This window comes from Drosophila subpulchrella, chromosome X (assembly GCF_014743375.2).
Source record: "Drosophila subpulchrella strain 33 F10 #4 breed RU33 chromosome X, RU_Dsub_v1.1 Primary Assembly, whole genome shotgun sequence".
In the NCBI taxonomy this organism is placed as follows: Eukaryota; Metazoa; Arthropoda; class Insecta; order Diptera; family Drosophilidae; genus Drosophila; species Drosophila subpulchrella.
The window spans coordinates 19,710,146-19,736,556 of NC_050613.1; the positions used below are offsets into that span (position 1 = coordinate 19,710,146).

General features: G+C 46.6%; 1 protein-coding gene across 2 annotated transcripts; it reads right to left on the reverse strand.

Moving 5' to 3' along the window:
• Positions 1-1,177: 1,177 nt before the first annotated feature.
• On the reverse strand, positions 1,178-26,092 carry LOC119556989 (trypsin alpha-3). Of its 2 annotated transcripts, none has more exons than XM_037869520.1 (4): positions 2,399-2,735; positions 2,072-2,342; positions 1,379-1,779; positions 1,178-1,307 (listed from the first exon to the last, which is right to left on the reverse strand). In XM_037869520.1, the coding sequence occupies exons 1-3, from the start codon at positions 2,701-2,703 to the stop codon at positions 1,417-1,419; spliced, it is 939 nt and encodes a 312-aa protein (XP_037725448.1). In that variant the 5' UTR covers positions 2,704-2,735; the 3' UTR covers positions 1,178-1,307; positions 1,379-1,416. The 2 variants fall into 2 exon arrangements, with proteins under 2 accessions (XP_037725448.1, XP_037725449.1); XM_037869521.1 differs by lacking the exon at positions 1,178-1,307 and adding an exon at positions 25,882-26,092 and having other exon boundaries at positions 1,387-1,779; positions 2,399-2,552.
• Between the last annotated feature and the right edge of the window lie 319 nt (positions 26,093-26,411).

The window sequence follows — 26,411 nt, forward strand, 5'->3', positions numbered from 1 at the left end:
GGAAACAACAATGCTAAATCAATATGCAGAAGAACGAGGGCGCTGACGAGCCAACTTGGTAAACAAGAAGCGTGACAAAATGATAAAGTGTCGACGCCGCCATGAGGCTAAGAAAACAACAACTTGTTGGTTTGGTTTGGGTTTGGGCCTCCACGGAGGAGCAGACCGGGCAACAGGACGTGGCAGAGCAGCCATGGCAAAGTGAGCAATAAACATACGCGATTAAATTCATTATGAACACTTGAACAGCACACAATACGACTGTGAAATGACAAACCTGATTGCGAATGCCTGAATGTCTGTAAATATGTGTCTGGCCTGGGTGTGCTTCTGCTTCTGCTTCTGGGTGAGATGGGGTCGGTTTGTGCTGTGGTCCCTCGGAGTCCCACATCAATTCAACATTGTTTTGCCTTTGCCGGTCGTCTATCGTCGTGGCTGTTCCACAATGGCCTTGCTTGGATCTTGGAGCCTGTAGCCCGGAGCATGGAGCATGGAGCATCCCTTGCTGGGGACGAAACACGTTCGTGACTTGTGTTGCTGAGGTCTCCCCGTCTCTTGGCTTTTTCAATCGTACTATATGTGCGAGTGATTGGAGTGTGCGTGTGCGATTACTAATTGCATTGCTCTGATATCAAATCAACATGCTTCCGCACTGATTTTCACCCGAGATTCGTATGAACCTAAAAGACCAGGGAACTACACTGGTCTGGTCAGGTCACCTTGCATCCAATCCAAAAGGCCATTCCACTGGCCCAGTTTTCTGGCGCAAAGCTTCCTATAATCTGGACCAGGCCACCTAATTGGTTGCCCCTAATTGGTCTAATCAACAGTTGGCGAGTGACCAAAATTAACCAACGCGAATTGTTGCATATTGTCTTCGCTGCTTGATATGCCGTGTGGCCGGGATGGCTGTGTGGATGAGTGGGTGGTTGGTTGGTTGGCTGGCTGGAGGACAGGAGGATTCCCCTGGTCGTGATGCGATAATTGCTGTCACAAACAGTGGATGTGAATGTGGATCTGCATCAGCATCAGCGTAACCATAAACCGTTGTCCCACCCACTCCACGGCCAGTGCGTGTGTGTGCATGTGTGCGCGGGTAATGGCGCGGTCGGCACCACATTTTGCCATACCCCGTTCTCCTCCACACTCGCCATTTGCCATCGGCCTCGCATTCGTACTCGCATGTCTACCGCCATCGTTACCTGCCTTCACATCCACATCCACATCCACGTCCACATCCACATCCACGTCCATGTCCACGGATGACAAGCCATGGCCGCTGGTTTTAGTCAATTTTGGTTTGTCGCCTGCAGGTTTGGAGGTTTTCAGGCTGCTGCTCGCTGGATGACTCGATAACTTAGTAGTTTGTTGCACTAACCGCCTGTTGAATGATGTCCTAGCACTAGGCACTAGGTGCTAGGATACACCCGCCAGAAATGCCAGTTGGAGCAGCAGCATCAGGATCAATAGGGTGCGAATCGGATATATGGTCCGGGGGCAGGAGTTCTCGTTGATCCATTCCCGAAAGTGGTAGACATCGGTGTAGATTCCAGCCGAATCGGGTTCGCCGCAACCCGTGCCGAAGGACACGATGCCGGTCACCTTGTTGTCACAGATGAGCGGGCCGCCCGAGTCACCCTGGCAGCTGTCCACCTCGGTGTTGGTCTGGTCGTTGGCGCAGAGCATGCCCGTGTTGCTCCAGCCCAGGAGCTTTCGGCAGAAGGAGTCTGGCAGGATTTTCACATCGCCATTGATGACCTCATCCGGAAGTGGGCCGTACTGGACCGAAAAGGAGTGAGATAGGATTGATAAATGGAAAGATAAGTACACTCAGTAAACAAATTTCAGAAGTGAGCCAAGATCGATTTTATCTCAAATAAGAAAAATCGAAATAAGACTACTTTCATTGCTATTTCAAAGAACTATATATCGAAAAATAAAAATCAAGAACACTTTGGTCTTGCTTTCAAGAACATTTCTTCTTGATTTAGAGAGAATACGAGTTCTCAAGTTTAGATCAGTTGATCTTGTCCCTATCCCGTTTTTAATTATTCTGTATGTTGGGCCGAACCTGTATGACCGTTCCCCAGCCAACGATGCTGCACTCGACCCCGGCCACCGGAGCCTTATTATACAGAGGTATACTGGCGGCAGAGCCCCCTAGATTGAGATCATCCTTCATCAGCACTATACCAACGTCATACTTCTGCGATTTGCCTTTCTTGTATTTGGGGTGCGGAATGAGTTTGTGGGCTTGAACTATCTGTGTAGCATCGCTTTTCACCAGCCTCTTTGGCGTCCCAGCGATGACCGTCAACTTCTTGGGCATCAGCTTGCGGCGACTGCGGATGTACATTATATTTCAGGTATTTCAGCTATAACTATATCATATACTCACTTAGAATATAAGCAGTGGGCCGCCGTTAGAATGGCCCGTGGGCTAAAAATCGCACCCGCGCAAAAGTGATTATCCCCGAAGAACTTCTTGGACTTGCCCAATCGCAATGAAACCACATATTTGACCAGTTTGTTTGTCTTGGGCCTATATCCGCCTGTAATTAGGAATTGAAAATCCGAGGGTTTAGGATCCTTCTCTGGACCTTCGTGCGGCATATCTTGCAGTTGTGTCGTGTTCAATTCCGGGACCAGCTCTGACTTTACAAAAATCAGCAAAAAGCACACAAAGAATTTGGACGGACTCATTTTGAATCATTTTCTATAAAAATCTGACTGTAAACGACAAAGCTCCAATGTTTCATACCAAAATGGGAACCAATAGGGGGGCTGAGGGGTTGGACGACGCACTGTCACTGGAAGATAGCGTTTTCAGCTATCTGATAAACTGATGAAAAAGTCGCCTTCATAAATAACTTTTACTACCATAAAGTGTGCGTGTGAAGCAACAGGAAGTATTTATTTATCATGGGGCTCCAACTAAACCGCCGCCCAGCTATAGCGGCGAATTGCATTTGGCACTGTTCAGTCGAGTCGAGAAACCACACATACTGCGTTGTCAAGTTTTTTCCCGCTCCCTGGTAGACATACCCTTGCCACTAAGTAGTTGCTTGTTTCATGTCACTTAAGTCGCTGCCTTCCCTTTCTCCTCCCGTCCAGGAAGTCTCGTATGGAAGGCACGACGTTTGGAAGGCATTCGACGACCGGGGTGAAGGTGTCGACCGGGTCGTTATCATTAATTTGCAGCCTGCTTTTTGCAATAATTTACAAGACCTTTCTTTTTCCCCAGCCCAGCTCAGCAGCGCACCATGGGCATGCCCGGTTGATGGTTTGCTACTGGTGCTCGGCATCTGGTAGTCGATTGGGTCACAGCAGGCAGTTCCAAGGACCCTGAGCTGCTCCTTGAGCTTTTTGCCGGCGACGAACACTGGTTCCACATCAAAATTTCTAGCACTTCTCTATTTTATACATTTTAAAGATATTATTGCCAAGCCAAAATATGTTTGAAGCAAAAATAATTATGATTTTATAATGTCTCACTGATGTTAACATTTGGCCATATTTAATTTTTTCAAATTTTTCCCATCGAAAATATGTTTGTAACCATTGTGCGCAGAGGGCTTCCTGCTGCCTTGGCCAAGTTTTTAAGTTCAGTTGTCATTTCGCCCGCTTACTAGAGACAAATTTGTGCGGCAGGACAAAAAATGGTATCCATTTTTTACCCTGCGACCCACTTTCAGACTTCTGCCATCTTCATGCGTGATAATGGAGCTTGGGCAGCTTAAAAGTATACTCGAATTCGAGCTCGCTGCATATTTTTACTCAGCAATTAAAGGGCTCGGCCCTTTGGACAAATACGATCCAGATTAAGAGTCCAATGGCAGCAAAACACCAAAATTTATTCGAAGAGCAGTCAGTGGCAAATCTGAATCGGATTTCGAGACGAAGGCAGGAGCAGGCGGAGCAGCTGCCCAAGTTCCCCAGGAAGCCAGGTGGGCGTGTGTGGTGGCCAGGGAGCTGGGAGCAGGGAGCAGTTGTCACCGGCCAAACAATTATGGCACCTGACTGCCCTCAGATAGCAGACCATTCGCCAGACATGCCACACAAGCCGTGCAGACATGCAGGAGTGTGCTCTTCGTATTACTTATCGCCACAGACGATGCCGAGCTTTGATTATTGTTGCCTTTTGCAGTTTTAACTAAAACGCATTCGGCTCTGAAGTTCTGGGGTTGTGGAGCTGCAAGGCTCCTATGGTAATCGTAATCCCCTTCCAGCCATCGAAAGCCCCTGTCCTGTATTTGTTTGCATACATTGATTGAATTTGTTTACGCCATTAAATTTGCAAATTGCTATCGGCAACTTTGCATAAACTGCAGTGTAAGATTTTACCGCACAACTTGCCCGTCCGTCTGCTGCATGGCTAATGCCCTATTGTCCGTGTGGACACGGTGGTTCCGGACAAGGACAAGGCCAGGACCGAGGACCCAGGGCCGGCCAGCCCTCGTGTGAGTGTGGCATACGAGTCATTAACTATTCATATGGCAAACCAGAGGAAAACCGGCAAAGCAGCACGGGAAAGAGGCACTTGATGACACATTTGATTCCGCCTGTCAACGGCCGACAGCCAGTAGTCAGTCCGGGGTAATTGTCACCGCTTCGGAATCCGGAATCCAGACTCCAGACTCCAGACTCCAGACTGTTCAGTCTGTTCAGATTGCCAGGACTGTCACCTAAAAGCCCTCGGCCTGAGAGAGCCTTGCGCAAGGATTCGGGGCTCAGCCGGATGAAGCTAAGTGGGCTTGATATCCGGTTGACCTTCGTCTGAATCGCATTTAACAGGCATAAACAGTGTTTAAGCTGCCACGAAATCAGGGGTGAATTGGTAGACAGAAGGGCGCTGATAAATTGAAATTATCTCTCCCGCGGGCTCTTTTCTCTGGCTCTGTGATAAAGTCCTGAACTGGGAAATCGAAATGCGGATAGCTTTAAGACTCAGTCGGAATGTGCGAATGGCTTGAAACCAGGGCCGGAGTTCCATCGTGAGATGATGATGTTGATGATGATGATGATCAGGTGGCAGGGGGCTATATATTTGCATTACGCCAGCAACCCACTTGGCAACTCGACTTGCCCATTGCACTGCCGCATTATTTAACTTGTGTGCCCGGCCCCTTAAATTTATGATAAAAGTTTTCGGTTAACGCAAAAGGTAGAGGCCTCATTCAATACATATTTCAATATTTCTCATTTCGCGCTCAATTCGGGTCAGCCCTTGAAGGTCAGTGGTGTGGATTTGAAATGGTGTACAGCAGTGGTCTTCAACTAAAGCAGCGCAGGGGCCCGCGGGACAGGAAATTCCTCTGCCGCTGTTCTTTCACTGGTCTTTTTTTCACCCAGCCGATCTGTGATATTATGTCGTCACTAATCACTAGACCATTTCCAGATTCCAAGTATCTGGAGGCGCATCTCGGCCATCTCGCCTGCTGCAAATTACTTTTCCGCTCGACGAGAGCACCGTAATGAGCATAATCCTAATTATCTCGGCCATTTCGCTCTGGCTAGAGTTACATGGCCATCTTGCCACATCCTCGTGTCGTCCACCTTCGTGAGCCGGTTCATCCAATACAGTGGGCTCCTTTGAAGCTCTTCGCCCACCGAGCTCCTCGCTTAATTACATTTTTTTCCCCAGACCCGCCCATACAGGGCATGCACTCCAGAGCGAAATGGCCAGGAATTTTTCCACGGCTGATTGAATTTGGAAATGCTGTCGGCTGCACTCCAAGTTGGCATCGTCTCTGTCCGACCAAATTACATTAGTCCGGTGCAGTGGAGTCGCGGCTTATCTTATTAAGGAAGGTTATAGATACGTGGCTTTTGCCATAAAATTGGACAACACATCCGCATGGAGAACAATCAAATCAAAGTCTCAAAAGCAATGGCTAAAAGGCCTATAATTTCATATCATATATCTTGAGTTCAACCAAATATATAGTCCCTTTCACTACGAAAAATCGCACAAGTCAGCAGATAGCACGTTCAATCAGAAATAATTTTGGCAAACAGGTTAGGGTTACGCAGACTCGCTGCCTAACTCACGACTACTACCTTCTCTCTCCCCATCTCATATATTCTGGGAGGCGTCGACGCCACAAAGTGGCTTATTATAATTTCCAAAATAAACTGAATGTATGCTTTGGTTACCCGCTTGTCTGTCTAAAAGTGAAAATAATATTGTAGTTGAAATATAAACATTGACGTGCGCTGTGTGTGTGCCGGTGTGGGGATGTTGGATGAGGATGTGGACGAGGACGAGGATGGGCGGCACGTGGTCACTGGTGTGGTGTGCGCTTTATGCTCGTGCCACTGGAACTGCCACTCCAAGCCGGAAAACGAAAAGGGTTCAATTCCCCCTCGACCATGGCAGTCCACCCATTCCAATTCATTCCGTTCGAGTCCAGTCCGTCTCATCGTATCGTGTCCTATCCTGTACCGTCTCTCTTTTGGCTGCCAGACAGTTGGCCGGCATTCAGCATAAGCATATTAGGCGACGCCATTCGGCGGTGGGTGGTGGTTGATGGTGGGTTCAAAACTGGGACCGAAACTGGGGTGACACTAAAACGTGACGTTGAATCCAATGCGATGCTCAAGCGTGTGAAAATACCAGAAAGACGTGTTGCTATCAAATGGTTTGAATGCCGTCGCTGGCTTCGCATCGCATCGCAACGGAATGGAACGGAACGTTTGGCGCGTGTGCTCTTGGCCGCCAAGCGTATTTATGGCGCACTCGTAAGTTAACAGACAGCGGAAGTGATACATCAAGGACACACACTCAAAACTCCCCCCTCCAAACGACCATTGGAGCGCGCCCACACACACACGTCTGTGAGCGATTCGTCTTTACACGTTTTAAATTAATCCTGAAGTTACTTAACTAACAGTTTGAAACTGGTTCGAGTTTTCAGCCAGTCAGGGGATTACGATTTCAAAACAGTAACAGCCACCGCATATCCAAGTGCAAAAAGGTTATAATGGACGAGAGCTTGGCGCTGATTTGCCTGTTGGCGGGGCATCAACGGATCGGCTAATATGCTGACTCATGAAATCAGGGTCAAATGTTTGCAGCATCGTTGATGCAGGCTTTATGGTCGGTCGCCTGCTCAATTAAATCTCCGGCGCCTCGTCTGTCCTCGCTCGTGTCATCCTGTCATCCATCTGGATGGGTAGGCGTGGGCCTGGGCGTTATCGTGGCTGGGTTCATCATATGCGGATCGCTTAGCCTAGGCGGCTGCTCCTTGTCACTGCCAGATGCCTCCTCTCCCTTACCCTTACCCTTACCCCTTACACTTTATACAATATCAAGATTAGCGCCTAATGTCGGACGAGAGGTCCCTCCACTTTTCCTGCCTCTGTCTGCGATGGTCGTCGTACTGTGTATGGATGGTCGTTTGGATTCCAGGAAGGTGGCCCTTGTCCTTTGTGCTCCATGCTCCATGCTCTGTGTGGGCGTTGCTGGTGATGGTGCTGCTGCTGCTGCTCCTCCGGCAAAGGCAAAATAAATTACCACTCATGTTGTTCTCCTTTTGGCATGGTTGCGGCAGGGGCGGTCATTGTCGTCAACAAACATTTTGACACTTGCTCCGTAACCATAAAAGTCAGTCAGTGTTGGGGCTTAGCCAACTTTAAATACCTTTGGACAGATTAAAAGTCTCGTTAACCAAAATGTTTGCAGCTTTGCCTGTGTATGCCCAGTATGTATGTATGTATGTAAGGGTGTGCTGCTTGCTTGTTTGCCTTTGTGTTTTTGTGTGGGTCATCGTGTGCGAAAACTATCGCCATGCATAAATTGCTTATGGAAATGGTTTTAGCCCTGAGGGGTTTTAGTCCGGATTTTGGGGCCACTTTTGCAGTCTGCAGTCTGCAGTGGTCCTTCCATGTTTGAAAAATTACTGAGCATTATACTTGAGGGTCACTTTTAATTACTTTCCAGAAGGTCATCATTAATGAGTGTCAATGTGTCTCTCTCACTCTGCATTTCGCCCTGGAGCATATCCTGGGCATATTGATCGGCCCACTTCGAGTAGGATACCATAGAGAAGGCGGCAGTGTCTACAAATGTGTCGGAAATTAAAGCAAAAACTTTTCACATTTGTCGCCCATTTTGCGGTTAGCCATTTGCAACTTTTGCTCAGTTTCGTCCTGGCCCTTTGTTTCTGTTTACGTTGGCAAGGACCTTCCCCCCCACTTGTTGTTGCTGTTATTGTTGTTAGTGCCCACTGCTGTCAGCATGTGTTGCTTCACAATTTGCATGCGTGTGGGGTGAGCGCATAAGGTGAGCGCTTAAGTATGCTACACTTTTTGAAGTTTGCTCACTCCACTCGACAAGTGGCGCCCGAACAGGGTTTTCCAAGTGGCGCCCAAGCAGGGTCCAACTAGACGTAATGTCTGGGTAATTGGCTTTAGTCCGTAAAACCGTTCACATCGTTAAATCACATCGCCTGCCAGCACTTCGCGCACCAGAATACTAGGATACCAGGATACCAGTTTACCAGGATGCCAGGACACCACTAACACACACACACAGACACGCAAACAGGGCATTGTGGCATGTGTGAGTGGCAATAATTTATGCGCGTTAAATTCTAACCGATTGACTTGTCCATAGGCAGCTGTTTGCCGCATCAGTGGTGGCAAGTGGCAAGGTCGAGAGTGGGTAAGTGGTTGGGCGATTGGGTTGAATGAGTGGGTGGGTGGTGGCCTGGCATGCCGCCATTCGAATTGGCTTTATAGCCAAAGTTATTTTTGCGGCGCGTTGTTGTTGAGGCGTTGTTATTGTAATTTAATAAGCGGCTAATTGTTGTTAATCAATTGTTTAACTGTTTACAACATATTGTTGCTGCTGCTGCTGCTGCTGCTGCTGGTGGTGGTGGTGACGTAAATTATTTGTATTATTTTTTATTGGCCAGCTAAATGTTGCTGTTGTTGTTGTTTGTGTCTCAACAGCGTTGTTTTTGCACGCATTTTAATTGCAATTGTTATTGCAGTTGCAGTCGCAGTCGCAGAGCTGCGTTTGTATTGTTATTACAATTACAATTCATTGTTGCCACGTCCGCCACGCTGTTTGTCGAGTCTCAGCCCATCCTGTGACTCGTGTATTTTGTGGTCATCCTGGCCAGGATCAGCAGCAGCAGGAGTAGCAGCAGGACCATGAGCTGGAGGAGCCACATCAGAGGGAGCGTAGCGTCACAGAGCCCTTGCTGCAGCTGCAACAGCAGTCGACGGCCGCAATTATTCTGTTGCTTTATTGTCTGTTATAATTAAATCATTTGATTTCATTGTTTGGATTTAACATTTTGTGTGAGCCGTGAATACCTAGGCACATAAATACTGCCCATCGCACACACATACATACATATAAACACGTATATATATAATGCGTATTAAACTTTCACTATCTGGCTTTGGCAGCACTAATTGAATTTTTTAGTATGTGAATGCCTAGGCAAATAATCATGCAAGCACAAACACTCACACACACAGGACACCATATTAAATAGACTTTTTGGCCTCCTGTTTGGAAGGGTGCGCGTAATTACTTATTAAATAACTCATAAATGTTAATATCGATATGCACGAATTTTGTTTACCCATCGTCCCTTTGGCATGTGGCGACTAGCTCGCCCCCCCCTGTCCCAGTCTTTTGGGTCAGGCGTTGGGGAAAGGCGGTAGAAACATGGAAATTATCTTCCACTTTGGTTTACCCAGGGACTCAACTCGCGGCTCTCGGCGTATTCTTAATTTGCTGATGAAAAATTTGCACGTACTTAGAGCAAATGGCAAGGTGTCGAGCTGCTTGTCCTGGCATTACATCGGCGCTCAGACACTAATGAAATAACGGTGGGCCCGAAAAGGACCCAGGCCAGGATGACTGGGATGGCCGGGGATTTGGGATCCTGCTCCAATCTTGAGCGATAACAATCCATCTTTTGTCTAGCAGCGCTACGTGTCGTTGTCGTTTTCATTTCGGTGTTATTTCGGAGGATAAGCAGGCCGAGGGATGAGGAATGGGAGGATGGCAAGGGTCTGGTGGGGATAAGGCAAATTTATTTATACACCCAAATGAAGCAGTCGGCTGAAAGGAGGAAACAACACACAGGACTACAGCAAGGACTTCTACAGGGCTGAAGGGCCTTAAGTCCGAGCAGACATGAGTTACCGTTGCCAAATTAAACATCACCGACATACAATTTATGAAGCCAGACATTAAGTTCGGGGGGCCCGCAAGGAACTGAAAATATATATTTCCTTGGGACCGTTGGGTCCTGTGTGTGCGTGTGTGTGTGTGCTTTGTTTAAAGCAAACTAAGGACATTACATTTTACCGGCACTAATTCCTACATAACTGATGCTTATCCCAGTTACAAATTAGAGCTCGGCGGTGAAGTCTCTAAACCCATGCTGATCCTCCACAGCTGGAGATCCTCGAGAGCAGTCTTATCAGCATTATCCACGAGACACGCTATCATCGCAACTCTGACTTGTGTCAGTGTCAACGGGTTAAGTGGTCGTTTTTGGCCTAACAAATTCGACACGGGCCAAAAATTCCCCATTGGGGAAAGCACATGTATGGTGTGGCGAGGCAAGAAGATGTGGCATGGCCACTGAAGCCACAATGCTTAACGTAATTACAAGTAGTTTTACGGTTGAGCTGGAGGCAACACCAGGCACAGAAAGGAGTACTCTGGAACCTGGCTGGAAACGTTATCTCAAATTTGGCAAGGCCACAAGGACCGCACGGGCCACCGGCCCCCCAAAAACAACTCAGACTGAAACTCAGACGTCGCTCTTGTCGAAATGGAGATAAAAAGAGAAGCAAGATGCAGGGAAAGCAAGTAAAGGAGCAAAAGCAGCGCGAGAACAATGGAAATTACGAGTTTCAATTTGTAGAAAAATTTATTATATCCATTAAGTAAATGGGTTTCGAACAATCTACCAGGGACCCCCAAGAAGCCAACCTATGACTCATTTGCTCTGTCGGCCGACGACCATGCCCTTGTACTTAAGTGTAAACAGGCAGGAGGAGCTGAAGGAGTAGCATTTCGGAAGGGAAAAGAGACGGAGACGGAGACGGAGACGAAGACGAAGACCACGACGCATCCAACGCAAAATGTCAAAATTTTTGAATGGCCCTGCTGCAGCTGTGCCACCGGCAAGGATGCTCTGGGTTTGGGGTTTTCGCCCCGGGTCTCGACCTGCCAAGAGGCAACCGCAGAGCTCGGTCCAAGCCCTTGGCATCCCAACCAAACCGAACCGGCTGGGAGTGAATCATAGACCGCAATATAAACTTTTATGCTTGCCTTATTTGTTTTGTCTGTTTGCTCCTGCGTTTCAATGTTTCCCTGCTTTTGCTGTCCCTATGAGTCCGCTGCGGCTACGGCTGTTTTCTTTTCCATGTTCCCAGGACAATATCCTCCTCCACCGCTGGCCTGTCGCCCAAATCCTGTCCTGTCTGTCTGCTGTCGTCACTATCAAATGGTTTTTCTGGAGCCGACATGTTAATACGTTTTGTGGCCAACATTTTAATCAGTTATTTTTGGCCCATGTAGCCATCCCACACATATTTATTCCATCTTCATTCATTTCAAACCAAAGCAACAAGCTTTCAATATATGTATGCTGCACCATCAAATTGCACTTGAAATCGAAACAGTTGCAAGACGTTGCCCTAGTCCAAATATCTATTCTCTTGGATCCATCCTGTGTAGCTCGTAAAGCTTTATCGATACATCTGCACAATTTAATTTAACCGCAACTTTATTACATTTCGCTGGCTGCCCTGGGATGTAGATGAAGAGGAAGATTGAGATGGAAATGGGAGATGGAGATGGGGGGAGTCGTCCCATCGGTTGGATGCAGCCGTGCCAGCTTTTCGGATTGAACTCGAGCATAAGCCGGGCCAAGCTGTTTGATCTCGCCCGCTCATTAATATGCACGGCACCAGAATCAGTTTCGACTTGCGACTTTCGACACAATTTTGACTTTATCTGTATCTGTATCTGTATCGGTGTGCTCTCGGTTCAGTATCTCTATCTGTATCTGTATCTGAATCGGGGCAACAGCAACAGCCAGGACCAGTGATGACATCATTGGGGGGGAAAAACAAAGCAAAGAGCAGAGCAACGAAAAACAAAACATTGACAGTTGACTTAAATGAAAGCACACGTGGCTCATAGTCTAAACAGCTGCTGGATATAAAGTTTGGCCTTCTGATTGCGATTGCGATTGAGGTGGAGTTGGAGTTTGAGTTTGGGGGTCCTGAGTCCTGGGCCCATCCCTACCAAAACGTCCCAGCCACGAACCGATGTCGTTTTCAATATGCCAGTGCTTAAGATTTTCAATTTTCGTTTGTAATCAGCCGTTTGTATTTGTCGTCGTGGGTGCACACCATCCACCTCCCCCCAAGAACCACCAAGTCCCACACTCAGAGAAATAATACCCCAAAATCACCTTTAAATTTAGAAATACTGCATTAATTTCATTCGAAGGATACTTTTTAGTTTTTAGAAAAGACAAATTTTGAACGAAAAGCTGACAACAATTACTATATATTTTAAGAACCATTTTTTTTTCTAATTTAAAATAAGTTTTTCATAAAAATTCTTGGATTATGAATAAAAAAAAAAGAAGAAGGCACATTTTTATGAAAAACGTAACTTAAATTGGAGTGTAAAAATGCTTTTCCTGAAAATATATGGCAATTCTTTCTGGGTTGTATTTAAAAAATATATAAGACTTCTGTCCTTTTTAAAAAATAAAAAAATATTAAAAGTTTTTGAAAAAAGGTTTCTTAAGTTCAAACATTTTTCTTAAATTGAGTAAGTATTTCCTTTAATGGCGGTTTTTCTAAAATCTCAAAATAAAGTTTTTTGAGTGCACGAATAGACATACCTTCGACGCTTCGACACTTCGAACACACCGCAGGTGTAGCAAAAAGTCAACTCAAAGATGAGCAAGTTCTGCGGATGGAATAAGTGCAGGGCAGACAGGAGGACCGGAAGACAGGAACACAGAGAATAAGATGGAGGAGCATGCAAATGCAAATGTTTTCCATACGACGCGCTGTCGTTGCTTGAATTTTAATTTGCACAGCCACCAACTTACGCTGCAACATTGCAAAAGTGGCAAATGGCGGGGCTGCGAGATGCCATGATGCCCAAGTGGATGCAGTGGAGCACCCGAGCATCCATTTCCCAGCTCGCATCCCGCACGTTCAAATACATGTTCGTTGGCGGCTCATTGCAGAATAATTTGCATAAGCTTTGCACCGCCAGCCTCCCTGAGCTTTGTGAGATTTTCTGTGTTGCCACTAGCTTCACTTGCTCCTCTGGCCATGTCCTCCTGGCTCCCTCCAACTTTCTCCACGGGCTCAGAGGTGAACGCGTGAGGAGTCGTGAAAGCTTGTGGGTGTGATTTAAGCGGAATGTTCCGGAGGGGTCACGCAAATTAGCCGACTCACGTCCAACTCAGACCCATCTCCATCTGTAGGATCCACATCCAGACCCACCTGCAACGCCCCTGCCGGGAATCTCATTCTCGATGATTCGCTTTTCATCTGCGTTTGTTTGCAGCCAGACAATTGAAGTGCAATTTGCACATTTCCCAAGGTCTGCCGCTTGCCATCAATTTCCGTCCACAATTAACGAGGCTGCGCGGATGCTAATTTGAGTTTTTGGGCGAGGTCAGGGTTCAGCACTCCTTTACTCCTTCACCTTCTTCGCCGGCGGGTCAGTTGGCCACAATTTTCGGGCAAGTGTCTTAAATATTTATTGAATTCCACAGGCAAAGGGAAAGCAGGAGCTTCACATTACATACAATCATGGCCCGATTGAGTGGACAAACAATACGTGCCGAGAAGGCCTTTTACCTTTTCCGGGTTTTTCTCCGTTATTGGTTCGGCGGAGCAACAGATACGAATGTTACCCGTTTGGGGGCGATGGTGGGCCATCAGTAAATGGTTACAAATTGCTGCAGACAGCCAGCTGGCCTGGCTTAGACACAACTTGAACTCCGGCGATGGCAAATGGCAAACGGCAACGGCAACTGTTGCCACTGTTGGAAGTCAACAAATGAACCTTGAAAATTCATTCAAAAGATGCCGGACGCGGGTCTGCTCCGGCTACCGAACCCCGTTCCACACATGCATACCTATAGATATATTTTTGGAAGCACTGTATACATGTCACGTACGCACTCACACCACAGCCCATTACACTTTCACGAGCAGACAGTTGTCGTTGTCGTGGCTCCAGCTCCAGCTCCAGCTCTTGATCCTCCATCCAGCTCTTCCACCTGGTTCTCCTCCACATCCTCCAGTGCCCGGTGTCGGCTTACTGTTTACTTTCCGTCGTCTGCTGTTTTGATTCCGGCCAACCCGGCGCCTTATTGGGTCTTACCCAAAACCCATTTAATAATCTCATTTTGCCACAATAACAGAAAATATGATTTTCCCTCGAACAATCGCAATCCGAAGAGTCGAAGGAGTCGAGAAGTCTTCGAATCCGAATCCGAATCCGACCACGACAGACGACCCGCGACCGCCGATGGATGATGGTAGCCAAGTGAAATCTCTGTGGAGCTGTGGATTGGAGGGGGGCAAAAGTGGACTGGAGTGGCATGGTGCCTGTTGAACAAGTAATTGAATACATACGTGAACCGAATTTTCAATAATGAAGGCTTCAACTGCCATTATCTATTGCGTGTTATCCTTTTTATGATTCCTATTAGTGGAATTAGTTTTCTCCCCCTGATCACCGGTCCATTGATTTGTTTAAAGGTTGAATTATATTCCAGCGAAACTTGTAATTATCCCTCAGGGCCGTATGATTGATGCCAGCTTGCCAAATGGTAAATGGCTTTTTAGACGTATCAGGTGTGCCGCAAATTGGGCATCAAAATTTGTTAGCTAATTATGCGTAAATGTATGAACGCGAATGCTCCTTCTCAGGTGCTTATACAAAATTCTACCGTTCCCGTTCCGTTCCGTTTCCATGGGCGCCAATCGTATACCCTATCGACATAAGCCTCTTTTTGGAAAAGAAAAGGGAACCTTCGTATGGACCGAACCGGTAGTGGTCGGTAGTTGGACCAGCACCAGGACCATTCCCGCTTGCACATTTTCAGGAGGGATTTAATTAATTTGTTTTTAATTCAATTTAACTTATTGCCTTTTCTCTGGCTACTCTGCTCTCCCCCCACTTTTTTCCCAAAACTGCCCTCAGATGGCGGCGATAGCCTACCCTCTGTGTTGTGTGCCCCCCCTCGTTCCACGTACATTGTATATTGTATTTTGTATTTTGCATTACGTATTTCTTTTTCACTCTTCGTACGTTCGCATTTATTAAATGGCACATTTACTCTGTTTATTGGCCTTAATGCCGGCTTGCTAGCGAAATTTACATTTTAAAACAGTTTACTCTGCTCTGTTCGGTACTGGTTCTGTTCAGTTGCCCCAGCCTCGACGTCACTTGGCCGGGGCATTGTTAAAACATTTTCATTGGCCTTAAGTGGAAATTCATGTGTACAATAATTTGTTGCGGCAGTGAGTAAAAGTAAACCGAATACGGTCAATGAGCTCTGACCCAAGTAATTTGCGGGCAGTCGTTAAAGCCATCTCTTTACTTGGCTACTTCTCCACTTGGCTCAGCAGCAATCTGTCGTCAATGCATTCGTCGTCCTTCACCCTTTGGAATAAATCCTCCAAAATGCGCATCGGCCAAAGGGCAACTTATTGATTTTCTAGCCGCAGACAAAAAGCGCAGACAGGAGTCATCGGCGGCGGTCGGTCAGTCAATCCGCGTCGTCTTTCAATGCCGCACCGCTTGCAAAATTGATAGCTGTCGTCGCCAGATCCATTCCTTCCGCAGCAACTCCTGCCCTCTGTATCCAACATCCCATCCCCAACCTCCTCCGCCCCATCCGGATTCCCACTCCCGGGGGCAGCCGCATGTAAACACATTAACCCGTGCATTCATTAATACGGCAAATATTTGCCAGTCCAGACGAGGCGTCGTCGTTGACGACGGCGTAGGCGGAGCAGTTGGGCATTTTAAAGTAAACAGAATTAACAACAAAAGCCGGCAAGGCCGCGGTTCACGGACACGCACATAATCACATCCGCGTCCCCATCCCATTCCCATTCCCTGTTACCATTTTCATACTCATTCACACCGCCACAATCTCGCAATCTAGCAATCACGATCACAATGTGCCACTGCCACCCATTAAAAAAGAGCAAACCCAACCTAAAACCAACTTTAAGCGACCTGTTTCGCCAACTCTCGGTCCCGTCTAAACCCAAATGACGGCCCCCGGGTAAGCCGTAACTTTCGCTGCTTTAACGAGCGTGACAAAATACTTTTTGACCCTCGGGGAGTCCTAGTATTGGCATGGATATGGAGCACGACGCATAGAGCGCCGGGCGCAAAGGGATGCCAGTTGGCCAGCCAGTTTGGCTCGCACTCGACGGGAGACTACCATGTGTACACCCGCAGAATTGGAAATCAATTAGTTCTGAATCACAATTACTGAAGGGTTGTGCAGAACAGGTGTCCGGGTGAGCAGATGAACTGAAGAACATATGAACGTTTAAATAGAAGAGCTAGGTGAACACATGAAAAGGCACAAGCGAACAGATGATCGGTAAACTGATAAACTAAACTAAGAAATAGGTGAACGGGTAAACAAATGGTATATTGAATACATGGGCTAAACAACAGATGAACTGGTGAATATGTAAGCTGGACAACAGATGAACCCACGAATAAATTAAATAGTAAATAGATAAAAGGATGAACGGGTAAAAAGATGAACCGGTGAAGAGCTGAGCTGAACAACAGATGAACTGATTAACAAATTATCGAATGAGCGGATGAACAGATGAACGTATTAACAAATGAAAGGGTGAGCGGATGAACAGTTGAGCAAGTGAACAAATGACCTTTCTCCGCTTTAGTGCATTAAATTTATTTGTGTTGCGTCTTATTGTCGGCCAACCGCCATTGGACACCCGTCAGTCAGGACTTGTCCTTTAAATATTAAATAGATAAAAGGATGAACCGGTAAAAAGATGAACCGGTGAATAGCTGAGCTGAACAACAGATGAACTGATTAACAAATGAACGGGTGAGCGGATGAACAGATGAACGTATTAACAAATGAACGGGTGAGCGGATGAACAGTTGAGCAAGTGAACAAATGACCTTTCTCCGCTTTAGTGCATTAAATTTATTTGTGTTGCGTCTTATTGTTGGCCAACCGCCATTGGACACCCGTCAGTCAGGACTCGTCCCCTCCCCCTCTCATCCTGTCTCACTCTGTCGGTGGGCATTTTTCATGTGACTTATTTGCGTTTGTTGTGGTCAGTGCTCCTGTTGTTGTCCTTTGCCGCCGTTGCCATCATTGCTTGACTTTTTTATGCACACATTTAAATGGCGTGGGCCAAACAGCCGGCATCATCGGGAGCAGGAGCAGGAGCGGGAGCAGGAGCTGGAGCTGGAAGCAAGTGCTACCACGGTGGACAGCAGCAACATCAAAAAGCAGCGAACCTATCAACACACACCACACCACACACACACACTCTGGGTACTTTGTTGTTGCTGTGAATTTTAATCCCCTTTCGTTGAACGTCAGTCAGTTGGAGTTTTTTGAGTTGTTGGAGCCTGCTCCTGGCTCCTACTCCTCCGCCTGCCTTAATGCCAAGCGCCAACCGTGGACAGCAGGCAGTTTCTTTGCCATTTGTTGTTACTGTTGATGTTTCACTGTGGCCTTTATTGCGCAGTTTGGCGCTGGTCGCCGCTGTTATCGTTGTTGTCTTCATTCATCAGAATGGAACCTTGAATAATTAAAAGCAGTTTCTGATTACCTACCACATCGTTATACGCTCACAATCCACACACTCGCCCACTCGCCCGCACAGGCGGTAGTGAGGCAGTGACGTAAAGCAAGGAGGAGAGTCCTGGCGAGTCCTGGTCGCACCTGTCCATCTGTCTGTGTGGGCATCTATCTATATGTGTGTGTGTGTGTCTCTAATTAAACGGCAAACAGGATTCGAGTTGAGTTGAAAGCACAATGAAACAGGAAACGGAAGCCAGTCGCCATGCAAGCGGACTGCCCACACACACACACAGTATACAGGCAGCCCACCCACGGCGCGCCCACACCCACACCCACCATACACCCACTTTCATGGCCGTTGCGTTTGCGTTTGTTTGTTGAGGCTAAGCAGCAGCAGTGTTTGCCGCAGACGTGGCATCCAGCGTCATGACCCCAACAGCGTCCCGGTGCCCCTGCGATTTCCTGCGGTGCTGCTGTTGTTTATGCACCAGGCACGCCCTGCTCATTTTACCATCATTGTTGGCCCTGCCACTTTCTTGCCAACGCCACCCCCCCGCACTGCTTTTGATTATATCCCTGCACCCGATATTTTAGCCCATAAGATCATTTTTCGGCATTTCAATTATTTTGACTACGCATTCGCCATATAGTTCAGGGGGTCCTACCTTAATGAGTCGCACCCTTGCACATTTCAACAGCCGAGATTAGAATAGTTCTATAAAATTGGTTTACCTACAGGAACTATTATGAAGTGTACAGCACTATTCCATTGTAATTCCATGTAAGCCCCTATTTTTAAGGCCATAGATCTAAATATTGTGTGTGCGTACGCTGTACGTATGCCGGCAGAGACTGATTAGAGATATTCTATGTATGTCCCACAAACTTTTAGGTATTTTAAACCTAAATGCTACGGGCTTTAGAAAAAAAGCGTTCGTTTACAAATTTAAACGATATTAAAACAGCATATTTTATTGAATTATAAAATTCAACAAACAAATGACGAATGGTACTCGTACTAATCAAAGTACATCATTAGGCGTACTCGAAATGCGGAAATGTATTGGCACCTCTAATTTCAATAGGAACTGGTGCTGCATACCATCGAAATGTGTTTCCCGACATGTGGTTATTAATTAAAACCCCGTCGAGTTCCTGGACCAGACTTCTCCGCCAGGTGTTCGGAGTGGGGACCCTCTCTATGAAACTGGTATTCCGGAGTGGGGACCCTCTCCGAACACCTGGTCCAGGAACTCGACGGGGTTGCTCTGCTCCTAATAAAATTATATCATTTTAATTCCTCAGCAGACGCACTTTGTTGTGGTTCCTTAATACTTAACGGGCAGCCGGCTGACGAGTTGCTGACAGTGCCTCAGAGTCTCCTCCATCGCCATCGCCATTTCCGTCTCCGGATGTAATTATGTAGCTCTAGTTTCGCCCACCCAACGATGGGCAATAATAATAAAATCCTTTCACTTTCACTTTCACTGGCGCTAACCGAGAAAAGCCGAGCTGAGCTGCCTCAGCGATTATTGCGCATTATACTAATCAAGGTGGTTTTGCAAGATGAAAAGGTGGACCGAGGGGATGGGGGGATGGGGGTGGTAGGACTAATCCGCGCCAAGGACTTTGGCTTTCGTTCCAGCTTTCACAGCTCCCCGCCGAACCGAAGCAGCATAATGTCGCATTCATTAAGCCAAACAGCAGGTGATGCACACCTGCGGCTCCAGCTGGCTGCCTGGCCACCCTCATCCTCTAGCCTCCACATCCACATCCACTTCGTCATGGCAGGCGCTATCGCGAAATTGTTATTTAAACCAGCTTGCGGGCTTTTTCCGCTCACTCCGGTGGCAGTGGCACTGGCACTCTGGCTCCTGTGGAAGCATCTGCCCCATGGTATCCTTTGCTCGCCCTGCGTATTCTTTTAATTCTCTTATGGCTGCCTCCTCCATCCTGCATCCTTCGTCCTCCATCCTGTCCCGCTCCGTGTCATAGCCTGGCGACGGAAGCGGAAGGCGCTGAAATGCGCGCTAAAAATTTCAAAATAATGAGTGCCTCTTTCCCGAACCCAATCCCAATCCCTATCCCCTATTCCTATTCCTACCCATTATTATCGTCCTCGCAGCCAGCTTTTGGCCACTGAACAGAGGTCTCAGCCAGTGCGCCACTTGCTTTAGTTTTCGCACTGCGATGCAGCGTCGCGTATGATTTTGATTAAGGGCCACCTGCCAGGACTCCTTGCTCCTGCTCCACCTTCTCAGGTGAGCACTGCCACTCCAGTCAAATGCGAAATTAAAAAGCACACAAAGGCGACTCTGAAAGCAATGCAAAAGAGCAGCTCAAGCGAACTCTGCTGGGCTCTGGTTCCATATCGCATATGCTTATAGTGTATAGTGTAGTGTGCCCTTGGATCTGTGGGGGGGGGGGGGGGGGGGGGAGTACAATGATTTGCCCCTTTCCGTTTCCATTTCCCTTGGACTTTCATGAGTTTCCGGTCCAGCGAGCGCAATGGGTCAGCATCAGCATCAGCTTCGGCTTCAACTCATAAAAAGATATGTGGTCAAGATATACAGATACAGATACGAGGCGGCAGCAAATGGAATGCAATGCGGTAATCGTCGGGGCTTTGACTCTCGTCAACCAAGGGGATCACGTGATAATCCTTTCACTCGCCCGAATGCTCAGCAGTCAATAATTTGTCAATATTCAAATAATCGAACAGTCAATGTCAATGGATTGTGCGTAGTATGGTATGGTATGGCATGGCATATGGGGAGTATGGTTTGTCTGCCTATAATATACATATATACATAAATGTACTACATATATGGCCAACACCACGTAGCCAGACCACGGCAATACAGTCGAGCAATCCTTGTCAATCATTTAACTAAATATTTAAGCACTTTGCCCCTTCGGCAAATTCAATTTTGTGTGTTGTGTGCATGCGGCCACTTCCACATCCACATCGCCCATCCACTGAGTCCCACCTTGCGATAAACAAACCACGAATGCGGTACACACGCGCGTCAGATTGAAGTCCGGCTCGGTGGCAATGGCAATGCCGAATCCGAACCAACCGCCAACCACCCATAATCACCCACATCCACATACACACACCCACACATCTGTTCGTTCTTATGTGCCCAAACACACAGCACACACCGAGAGAGTCGTAAACATGTACACACACACAACCAGTCAATGTCATATTTGCGAAAGTGCAATAAATTTCATATGAAGTTCGTAATCGATTTTGACTTATTGAAACATTATGATTGAAAGACATTTATGAGTGTACGAAAAGGTCTCCGGAGGGTCAATGCCAACAGAAACGCTGACAGCCAGGCAACCCAAAAGTTGGGGGTCTGTTATGGAGTGTGGTTGGAGAACTCTAGAGCTGGAGGCCAAAATGCCGGATGGACGACACGCAACACGTCGGGGGCGGTAAACCGGTTGAAATGGCTAAGTTGAACTGAACTGGGTGGGAAAATGGGGAAATCACACAATCAGCAGTTATTAGGACTACCTCGGAAGTTATAAGACAGGCTGTTTAGCTACCAGTAAAGACTACACATATATATAAAATGTGGAAAGAAAAAAAAAAACTGGAAACGCCAAGTTACCAGATGCCCCATGTTCCTGAGACTTGGCTGAAAGTGACTAAGCGGGCAGGATGTACTACGTTTGTCGAACGGAAATCGAAAAGCAGCCAGTACCAGAAGCCAACCGAACGTCTCCGGTCTCCAGCTCCGGCTCCGTATTGAGCTGTGAACGCCAAAGAAATTGCCAACAAATCTTTCAAGACAAAACAAAAGGGATGGGCCAACGGGGAGGGCAATCATCGGGGAATCAAATTGGGATGTAAACACGTAGATAATGTGCTCATACGTTTCACTATATACGCACCCAGTTGAGGGTACGGCGAGGCAGGAGTCCGGATCCGGGACTCGGGACTCGGGATTCCGGACCCTCCACTCCGCTCCATGCCATACATTCGGGGTGATCTAACCCACGTAAGTGGCTGTCTGTCGATGGGCGACCTTTGGCTCTGCTCGGTGCTCTCGATTGGCTTGGAATACCAGTAGCAGCAGTGCCCTCCACCCATCATCATCATTATTATATTCCTTCGGCGTGCTGTCAGGCGCCTTCTTTCCGTTTTTGTTTGCGTGTTTGCGAGCTGTGCGGCTTAGATTGCCAGGTCTCTGGATTCGATTGGCATTTGTGTTTCCGTTTCGTGTTGTTTGTCTTTCTCGTGTTGCGTTGCCTTGTTTGTGGTTCCTAAAAATTGGACACTTAAATACTATGCTCGCATGGCCCTTGTTTATTCGCCCCCTCATGTTTGCCAGCCAACTGACAATTTTATTTGCTGTCAATTGATACAACAAGCTGTTGGCCCTGGACTTGGGTTTGGTTTGGGTTTAGCAAAGTCAAGTCGATTCGCCTCGAGCCATTCGATCGAATTTCCTTGGAATGGGGCAGCAGTGCGTGTTTCCTCCCATCCTCATCATCATCAGCCGTCGTTAAAAGACCCAAAGAGCGGGAGTAGTTAGCCATTAATTGCTACAATTGGCCAACGATTTAATTTGCAATAAAATTATTACATTGAAATATGCATAAATTGTATCGGCGAAAGGCAATTATTTATTTATATTCAACATATGCAAATAAACAGATATTTTCGTCTGTAAATTCGTTTGGCAAATAAGCGTCGACAGCCAAACAAAAGCAAAACAGACCATGGGCCACAACGACAACATGGAACATAATAGTATGCCATGGCAAAAGCAATTTATTCTCCGCATAAAACAACTTTGAAACATCTGCATATGTGTTGGTTCTTGGACTCTATTAATTGTTTTGATGCTGAGTCTAATCCCAAGCCTTTACCGATATATATATATATATATATATATATGTAAACTGTATGTAATGTCAGCCCATCTCCTGACATTTGCACCACTTTAAGGTACTAAGTACTGTCTTTGAGTAAATCGATGAGTTTCAGATTCATAGGTTCCTTGAATCCTTTTCTCATATATGTATAAACAAAGCAATAGTTCTAACCTGACCGACTAACAAATGGCATAGATACTAAAAGAATATATTTAGTATTAAAAACCATATAAACACCTGTTCCACTACTTATTTCATTAAAGTAACATTCAGTTTAAGCTAGACAAATATTTATTTTGACCCACGTCTTGAATAGACAATTGTGTGTGTAGGGCATTTTCAGATTCGATTTGTTCTTCGCCTTGCCAAAAGTGGCAAATGTTTATGGTTAACGATAAACAGTCAGCCGTAAAGAGTGAATAGGATGTGGGAGCACGCACTGGGCAAATCCTTGAGCGTATAATTTACAAAGTAAATTTTAATTAAAAATCCTCATGCAATCCTCAGCTATTTTAATTGAAGCTAAATGACGTCACAGCATATTTTTCGACTGTCGGTTATCCAAGGGATGGATGATAGCCGGCCAGGAGGATGGGGAGCCGGTAATTAAGCGTGCCAGCAAACTTGACTCGGAATCGGAGATAACGCGCCCAAGCCACGCCAAAGAGTTCATAAAAAGAAACGCGTCGAAGTGGGACGAGGATGAGGATAAAGATGAGGATGAAGGAGCATTGTTGGAGGAGGAGCAGGCTGGCGCACTGGCGAGGAAGGGTTTCGCTGAGTGCCGTCCTCACTCAAGCTGTGGCAGCCAAGAGGCCAAAGGAGGTACAGAGGCAGGCGGACGAAACAACTTGGCACGCTTTGTGCGAATTCTTCAGAAACAAATTAAACGCGTTTTAAGACTTGACGGCTACCCGACAGCCACGTCATTACGCCCCCCCATCATTCCACTCCATCGCGTCTCAGCACAGCTCATCTCATCTCATAAATGAGTCAAGTTGTCATCGGCGAATGAGATCCCTTCATTGAAACGCGATGGTAATGAAGGAGTTAATTATGGAGACAAAGCGATTGCAGTCCAGGAGTTTGTAACTCATCCGTTGACCTGCTGGCCATCATCCCATTCCCCGATGATGCTATTTTGTAACTGCGAAATTTGCCATAACATTGGACACAATTATGTGTTATCTAGCTTACCCCATAAGCATTGCTTATGTCCCTTATCAGTTGCCCAGTTGCCCAGTGGACGAACCAAAGTCTCCCCCCACCCCCCCAGTTGGGGGGCCAAAATTCAGTGGAGCGTGCAGTTTGTGTCCTGCGTCCGATAAGATCAGTGAGCTACAAGAAACTTCTGACCGACGCGTCGGTTAATTTTAACGTTTGCCAGGCAAATTATTTGCCATTTGCCATGCGAGGGGGCTAGGGAAAAATTATAGATATATAAATATATATATTATGGCAGTGCGTAAGCTGATTAGCAAGGCGAACTAGTGGGTTTCCCACACTAAATGACCAACAGTTTTATGTTTTCAATTAAGTGATAAGGAAAACTGTGGCAGAACCGAAACAGAGACACAATCCGCGTGGCAAGTCAACCGCAGGGCATTGCGAATTATTATCGGGACTGCGGCAAACAAAGTGCTCCATTCTATTAGTCAATGCGATTCTTTCTTCTTTTTTCTTGTCCATTCTATTAGTCAATGCGATTCTTTCTTTTTTTTTTTGTTCACCGCAATGGGGCGTATACTTGATGCAGCTGCTGTCGTCCTACCCCTGGGTTGGGGTTTGGGATACCCTATATAGTTGGTTGACTGTTGCTTGACTTGACCCATGGAACACAACGCCTGTCGACTGTTTATGGGACTGGCGGCTGCTTTGTTTAAACTTGTGTGCACGAAACTTTAAAAAAAACAACAATAGCAACGGGGACGTGGACGAGGAATGCCAAAATGCCATCATTACCAAGCGACAAAAGTTTGTCCTTTTGGTGGTGCTACTTCTCCTGGCCCGATCCTTTCGGGCTGTGCCAGGAACAGCCGCAGTTTCGCCTGGCCCGGCCCATCGCCATCGCCATCCCAGCCATGTAAAGTGCTTCTTGACTCGGCCGTGTAGGCAAATGAAGTGAACGGTTTCTGCGTCTGCCACTGCCACTGCCACAGCTAAAAAATAAAATACGTAATAAAGGGGAAAAGAAAACAAACGCTCTTACTGAGCACTGAAAACTGAGAACAACAAACAAAAGGCGGGCAGGGCAGGGCAGGGCAGGGCACCCGCACACCGACAGAATCAGGGCCAGGCCAAAACGAGGACCAGGCCCAGGCCCAGGAAACTTTTCACCCACCGAAAGCCACCGACTACGACGAAGACTGTGCCGCTGACAATAGAAATGCGTTCGGAAAAGTTTATTTTATTTTGTTTTATACTATTTCTGTGTGCTATTTTTGGGGCGACGCACGAGTTTTTCATTTGATTTCCGCTTGCCACACTTTTTGTGACCTCTCCTCCGCCCCTCCCCCAAGTCACAAACAGAAACAGAGCCAGAACCAGGACCAGTTCTGGGTTCAGATTCAGGATGGGAACGAGAACGAGAACTCGAGGACGAGGAGGAGGACCAGGAACAGGGACCGGCTCGGTCATCGGGCTAAAGAGCGTATGTTTGTTCACAAAAGGATTAAGTTGGGTCTGCACACAACACCAAACTGAAAGACCACCCCCCACCGTCCCATTTGCAGCCTCCTCCCCGCTGGGAGAAGTTCGAGCTGAATGGCGAAATGGCTTCATTTGCGCCCATAGTAATGATATGGTGGTGATATGGTAAACCCACTTTTTGTCGCGCCGGCAGGGCGTTTTAAACACGTATTTATGCTATGCTATTTTACACTGCACGATTTAAGATCATAATAAAATAACTATATGATAAAATAAAAGGTGTATTTTTTAAATACCATGTAATGTAAATGTACATACATATGAATACCATTTTAACTGAGAAAGATATGAAGTTTACTTATTGATCTTATCGTTTATGAATTCATCCTTAGGACGAATGACAACATTTTATGAGGCTTTATATTTGTTAACATTAAAATATTGCATTTAATTGCAGATAATAAATGTTGATCTATAAAGGAATGCTACTCACTTTTATTGGCATCTGATTGTTGGGGTTGTCACCTTGTCGGTTGGTTGAGATCAGTAAGATCATTCGGAATTTCTTTGAGCCAGGGAGCACTAAACAGAGTGCTGTTAAAATTTCAATGATCCAATTATCTTCAAGTGCTGGCGGCACAATATGGGGCTCTTCTGACATCCACAAAAAGGAACTTTATCATAGGACTGGCACAATTAGGTGATCTTCAGCCTTCACTCAAACCCATCGCAGTGGCTGATTAATATTCTAGGGTTGTATTTCAAAGAGGCCTTAGCGGTGACGTCCTCAAAGTCGGCCATTTTGTTTCTCAAGGTTACTTTCATACATACATATAAAAGTATTTATGTAGTATGCCAAAAATAAGAGCAAAGTGGAAGATTCCAGAACGATTTGAACACTTTTAAGTTGTATGTGAACATATTAATACATGTATGTATATATGTATGTACATATGTACATATCGCATAATATTCTAGGGTTATATTTCAAAGAGGTCTCGTCGGTGACGTCATAAAGGTCGG